Below are 6728 nucleotides of genomic sequence, written 5' to 3'. Positions count from 1 at the left end.
GGCTTTGCTTAGGGATGTGGCCTTGTTTATGGTCCCAGACTTTGGCCCCCAGGAACTCAGTCCGAGGCCAGGGCCTGCCACGCTGGAATGCTGATGTTGTGAAACCCCTTAGGAAGGCAGGCAGAGAGCCAGAGGTCCTTGCCACTCTTCTCGTGGGGGCTCCTCTGCATCATTTAGGACTCAAGTCAAACATCTGCTCCTCAGGAAGGCTCTCCCCCACCATCCCGGCTGGAGTTCTCTTCCTTCCTCCCCCTCCCCCACTTCGTCACTTTCCCTGGATCCTGTTTTTCTCCTTTGCATCTATTGGTAGAATCTGAGGTTGTCTTGTATACTTGATTGCTTCTTTCTTCCTTTTTTTTTTTTGAGTTGGGTTCTCACTCTGTTGTCCAGGCTAGAGTGCAGCGGCACGATCATAGCTCATAGCTCACTGTAGACTCGACCTCTTGTCTCAAGCGATCCTCCTGCCTCAGCCTCCCATGTAGCTGGGAGTACAAGCTTGAGCCACTACACCTGGCTAATTTTATTTATTTGTTTACTTATTTTGAGTTGGAGTCTCACTCTTGTCACTCACGGCCACCTGCTGGACTTAGGCAAGCCTTCCATCTCAGCCTTCCAAGTAGTTGGAACTACAGATGCACGCCACCATGCCCGGCTAGTTTTTGTGATTTATTGTAGAGACGAGGTCTTACCAAGTTGCCCAGACTGATCTAGAACCCCTGGGCTCAGGTAATCCTCTGACCTCGGCCTCCCAAAGTGCTGGAATTACAGGCTGAGCCACTGTGCCCGGCCCAATTTTTTTTTTTCTTAATAAATATGAGGTCTCACTATGTTGCCCAGGCTGGTCTTAAACTCCTGGGCTCAAGCAATACTTTCACCTCGGCCTCCCAAAGTGCTGAGTTTACAGGTGTGGGCCACCACGCCTGGCTTGCTTCTTTGTTTTCTGTGCCCACCAGAATGACAACACAGTGAGAGCAGGGTCTTTGTTAGATTTTGTCTCTTCTGGGTCCTCAGCCCTGGAAGAATACCTGGCCCTCCTCGGGTATTCAGTAAACATTTGCTCAATGGATGAAAGAATAATCTAAATCAGTTCCCATGACCACCTTGAGTGGTAGTGTCGTGGCATAAAGGCGACCTCAAATTCTTTGCTACTCCTCCCAGAGAGGGTAAAGAAGCTCTCTCCCTGACCTGTGATTCTAGCCTGGGCCCATGACTCACTTGCACTAACAGAATTTGGTGACAGAAATGAGGCTGTGCCCCTTCTGAAGCTAGATCTGAGGAAGCCTTTCAGCTTCCACCTGGGTTTCTTGGAACACTCTGGAAAAGCCAGCTGCTGCTGGACTCGGTGGCTCAGCCTGTAATCCCGCACTTTGGGAGACTGAGGTGAGTGAATTGCCTGAGCCCGTGGGTTCGAGACCTGCCTGGGCAACCTGGCGAGCCCTCATCTCCACAATAAATCAAAAAAGTTAGCCAAGCGTGGTAGCGCGCGCCTGTAGTTCCAGCTCCTTGGAAGGCTGAGGCGGAAGGATCGCCGGAGCCCAGCAGGTTGAGGCTGCAGTAGGCCAGTAACGTGCCACTGCACTCTAGCTGCCATGTGGGAAGTCCGACTAGCCTGAGCCCGCCACGTGGTTGGGAAGCCCAAGCTGCACTGTGGAGCCAGGCATGTGAGTGCAGACACATCTTGCATGTCCAGCTCCATCGAGTTTGGATGGCTCTGGACCCAGCTGCTCTCACACTGCAGCCACACAAGCCACCCCTGACCAGCTGAGCCCAACCAGGGGACACAACTATGGGAGAGAAGCCATTTTAAGTCTTCAGTAGCTGGAATTAAAGGCGCGCGCTATTACGCCCGGCTAATTTTTTTGGTTTATTGTTGAGATGAGGTCTCGCTGCCCAGGCGGGTCTCAAGCCCGCGGGCTCAGGCAATCCACTCACCTCAGCCTCCCAAAGGCACAGGATTCCAAGCTGAGCCACCGAGCCCGGCTTTGTTTTTGTGTTTTTACAATACTGGTGGTCAGTATGAGGTTGAGAGGTGGTCCTGAGAACTTCTTTCCTTGTCGTTGTAGATCTTCATAAACAATGAGTGGCATGACGCTGTCAGCAAGAAAACATTCCCCACGGTCAATCCATCCACGGGTGAGGTCATCTGTCAGGTAGCTGAAGGGGACAAGGTAAGAACGCGTGACTTATCGCAGGCGGGGATGGGTTCATTTATCTTCTAAGTTTTTGTATGACTGAAACTTTACCAGTATGTGTATTACTTTCACAATAAAAATGCCAGTTGGACATTTTGAATAAATGAAGCTGTAGAAACAGCACCAGAGATCTCGACAAAGGTGCCAGATGGTATCAGGATGTGTTAATTCACATAGTGTGAAACTGTAGACTTGGAAGTGATGTCAGGGACCGTCTAGTCCAGCCTCTTCATTCCAGGCCTGGAAGTTGAAGTTGAAGGTCAGAGAAGGGTGCTGCACTGCTAGGTGGACATCTTATTGGCTAGGATTTTGGTCTCCTGAGATCTAGCTCTGGTGTGGGTTTGAATTGTATGTACTGGTAGGAACTAAAAAAAGCACTAGTATATCAAAAATTTTGAAATTAGACTCAATAAAAATATTTAATTTTTTTAAATAGAAAAGGCATTAAAAATAATTCAGGAATGTTCCCTGCCCTCTGCTTTAAGACAAGCCTTTCCATTCATACAGTAGGCTTTGCCTCCTTTGCTGAAAGCAAATATGAATATTTTCCTGGTTTATAGGGTGGTCTGATGGCAAATGTGATTAATATAAATGAAAGTCCTGTTCCCTGTTTCCTGATTTGCATCTCCCAATGTGGAACATGCTAGCTGTGTTGATTTTCTGCTTCTCCAAGGAGTGGGAGGCTGGTTAAACCTGCATTTGTTGGATAATGCAAGTCATCCAAGAATAAATGGTTTATTTCGCTGGCCTTGCTCTCTTAGGAAGTGGGAGAAAACAGTCAAAGTATAAGCACTGACCCCTGGGTGCCTCTGTCTCCAAAACTCTTTGGATAATACAGAAGGTATCAAGATTCTCGTTCCCACCATGACTTGTGGAAAGGAGAGAAAAGGTTGTGTTATTTAGCCCTGTCACTGAAGTCTGTTGCTTGTTAGATGGAGTCCCGTGGGCCAGGAGGGACCATTCGGGGGCGGGTCTTCCGCATAGCCATGTGCTGATTGTCCTCTGGATGTGGTGGCATTCGGAGGCAGTTACTGCTGAGGAGGCCTGAGCTGCCTTGGTGGGTGTTTTTCAGGAAGACGTGGATAAGGCAGTGAAGGCTGCCCGGGCCGCCTTCCAGCTGGGCTCACCCTGGCGCCGCATGGATGCATCCCACAGGGGCCGACTGCTGAACCGTCTGGCCGATCTGATTGAGCGGGACCGGACCTACCTGGCGGTAAGTCCTCAACCTTTTCTTCCTCTTGAATCCCACATGGCACATGGGCTTGCAGCATCCCATGAACACCAAGGGCCACACTGCTGACATGTGACTGAGCAGAATGGCATAGGAGGGACACCTCTGGGGTACACCCTGTGCCAACCAGAGGAGCCTCTCAATCTCTCCTTTTAGGCAGTGGGTTTAGCTAAGCAAGGAGGTGTCTAGCGGGAGGGAGAGGAGCTTGTCGGGGCCTTCCCAGCAGAGAGACCCCCAGGGTTGAACACCCCTCCCAGCCCTCTCCATGGTGGGCCTCTCCCTGGCTGCAAAAGGCAGAAGAAACCAGGAGGCGGTCCCCTCTTCTCCCTATTCATTCTGCATACAGCAGCCAGAAAGAGCCCTCCAGAAGGTAGATTATACCGTGGCATCCCACTCTTAAGCCCTGCATGGCATCTTGTATCCTTTGGATAAGTCCTCAGCGTAGCCTACAAGACCCTGCCGGGCCTGGCTCCATCACCCAAGTCATGCTGGGCTTTGGCCTCACACGCATACCCAACTCACCAGCCATCCCTCGCATTCTTGATGGCCAGGCTTCTTGGAGCATCAGAGCCTTTCCACCTGCCGTACCCTCTGCCTAGGGTACTCCTTGCTCTGTTGCCATTTGTACCATCCCCTTTGCCTAGTTGCCTCCTACATGTCCTTCAGGTTATAGTCTGAAGGGCTCTTCTCTGGTTGGTTTCTGGACAAGCTGGGCAGCCTGACCTTCTCCTTTCCAGCACACTTAACACGTGTGATTGGTGACTTGACCATTATTCATGATCTCTTTGCTCTGTGAGCTCCACACATGTCTCTGTATTCCCAGCACCTGGATCTGGCAGAGAGCAAAAAGCTAAAAACTGGGTTTGTGAAATGATTGAGTGACAAGTCAGAGCCTCTTGGCTCCCTTCCTCCTCCTCCCTGCCTTTGGAGAGGCTGATGGAATGGCCCAGAATTGCCTGTGACATTCAGCGGCACAGAGGGGACTGTCATACTTGGTTTCCACCAGCCATCCTCAGGCCAGGCTCCAATGCCCTTCTTCAGCAGTTAGCTTTGTTTCATTCCTGCACCAATATGTCCCTGTTGACCTTGTTTTCCTCTCAGGCCTTGGAGACGCTGGACAACGGCAAGCCCTATGTCATCTCCTACCTAGTGGATTTGGACATGGTTCTCAAGTGTCTTCGGTATGAGAAAGGGGAGGAAATGTTGTTGGGAGGTAGAAATCAAATTACAAAAATGTACAAGGGTCACCGGAGTTGGAGAAGCCTATACTGTTTAGACTCCATCTCATGGGAAAATTCCTGAATATCAAAAATTGTGACTTAGTCATAAATGTTTTCTCTTTCTTCTTGGGTCACTTTTGATAATTTATGTGTTACTTGGAACTTGTCCGTTTTATCTAGGTTATCTAATGTGTTAGTGTACAGTTATTCATAGCATTATCTTATTGTTTTTTTTAAATCTCTGTACGATCTGTAGTAATGTCTCCACTTTCATTTCTGATTTTAGTTATTTGGGTCTTCTCTCTGTTTCTTAGTCTAGCTGAAGGCTTGTCAATCTCATTAATGTTTTCAAAGAACCAAACTTTTGGTTTTGTTGATTCTCTCTATTGTTTTTCTCTTTCATTCTCTTTCTCTACCTCCTTTTCTCCTCCCTACCCCCTTTCCTTCCTTCCTTTGTTCCTTCCTTCGTTCCTTCCTTTCTCCCTTTCTAGAAAGACAGGATCTTGCTCTGTCACGAGTGCTGGAGTGTAGTGGCACATGATTATAGCTCACTGCAGCATCAAACTCCTGGGCTCAAGTAATCCTCCTACCTCAACTTCCTGAGTAGCTAAGACTTCAGATACGAGCCACCATGCTCCTCCACAATTTTTTTTTTTTAGAGATGAGGGTCTTATTATATTGTGCAGGTTAATCTTGAACTCCTGACCTCAAAGGATCCTCCTGCCTCACCCTCCTAAAATGTTAGGATTACAGGCATGAGCCACTGCTCCTAGCCCTTCTCTCTATTGTTTTTCTAGTCTCTGTTTCCCCTATCTCTGTCCTAATCGTAGATGTTTTAATGACCAAGGAATAAGAGCTTTGTTAGTTTGCAAGTAACAGAAACTCACTCAGCCCAACCTGGGCAATGCAGAGAGTCAGAGGACCTCAAATCCGAAGGACCACTGAGTCTCACTTACCTGCTCCCTTGCTTCATTCTTCTCTCTGCTCCATGTGGCATACTTGAGGCGAGTCTTCACCTCCTGACCTGATTCCAGCCAGACATAGCTGCAGTCTCTTAGTCCTAATGCCAGATTCTTGAGGGAGAGATCCCGAGTGGCTGGCCTTGAGTCTGACCAGCTGCGGTCAGGGTGGACAGCCACATAATGGCTGCTCCCCATGACATGTGCACAGTGGTAGGAAGGAGGAAACAGTGCCAGAAAAGAAAGAGCTGGACAACAAAACTAGCTATCCTTCACAACAGGGGTGCTCAGCCAGGGCGGTCATGTCTCCCAGGGGATAGTGGGCACTATTGTCATTTTTGTTAGGCTCAACTGACCGCAGGGGATGGGTGGAGGCCAAGGATGCTGCTAAACATCCTCCAATGCACAGGCAAGCCCCCACAACAAAGAATTTTCCAACCCCATATATCAGCAGTGGCAAGGCCAAGAAACCCACTCTGGAAGGACACTCCAGAGAGAGCAGCCTGGTAGTTCTTGGAAAAACCACACGCCTTCCTCAGGGAGCATTATACCTTTATGCTGAGGCATACAGAGCATATGTGCTGGAGACCGTGCTTACACAGATCCGGAGGGGGGACATTGCAATGTTGGCGTTACAGTCATGTGCCACCGCGCCTGGTCCATTTCAGAACTCTTTCTTTCACCTCCCATGCTTCCTCTTTCCCCAGCTTTCATTTTTCCTTCCTCTCTGAAAACCTAACCAATCCATACTATAAATACCCACCTGGGTTTTTTCCCATCTCTAATTTTGCTGTGCTTTTCTGTCACTGGTGTCCTTGAGTGTCTAGAATAATGAACTTCACAAGAGTTGGGGCCCAGTGGGTGGGTTCTATCTTTCTGAGCCTGTTCTGTCTTGACACCGCACCCCCCAACAAGAGGTGCTAGCTGTCTCATGGGTCTACACTTTGCCACCAGGTTTGATCCGTGGTTCTCAGATGCTGGTTTATTGTGCTGGGCTTGTATAAAAGTCACATTTAACCGGGCTTGGTGGCTCAGGCTGTGATCCCGCGCCTTTGGGAGGCTGAGGTGAGTGGATGGCCTGAGCCCGTGGGTTTGAGACCCGCCTGGACAACTTGGCGAGACATCG

At 49.3% G+C, this 6728-nt stretch overlaps 1 protein-coding gene across 1 annotated transcript in view; it reads left to right on the top strand.

Moving 5' to 3' along the window:
- Positions 1–847: 847 nt before the first annotated feature.
- Positions 848–6728, top strand: part of LOC103272785 (aldehyde dehydrogenase, mitochondrial) — a gene marked incomplete at both ends in the record, with an annotated part of 14081 nt that continues 8200 nt past the window's right edge. Inside the window, 4 exons of the mRNA XM_008070252.2 lie at positions 848–904; positions 2064–2168; positions 3265–3405; positions 4525–4604. Of these exons, the coding sequence (XP_008068443.2) occupies positions 848–904; positions 2064–2168; positions 3265–3405; positions 4525–4604 (383 nt within the window). The remainder of the gene's footprint in view (positions 905–2063; positions 2169–3264; positions 3406–4524; positions 4605–6728) is intronic.

This window comes from Carlito syrichta, unplaced genomic scaffold (genome assembly GCF_000164805.1).
Source record: "Carlito syrichta isolate Samal-C Ts95f unplaced genomic scaffold, Tarsius_syrichta-2.0.1 Scaffold313233, whole genome shotgun sequence".
Taxonomy (NCBI): domain Eukaryota; kingdom Metazoa; phylum Chordata; class Mammalia; order Primates; family Tarsiidae; genus Carlito; species Carlito syrichta.
This window is presented reverse-complemented; position numbering and strand designations above follow the sequence as displayed.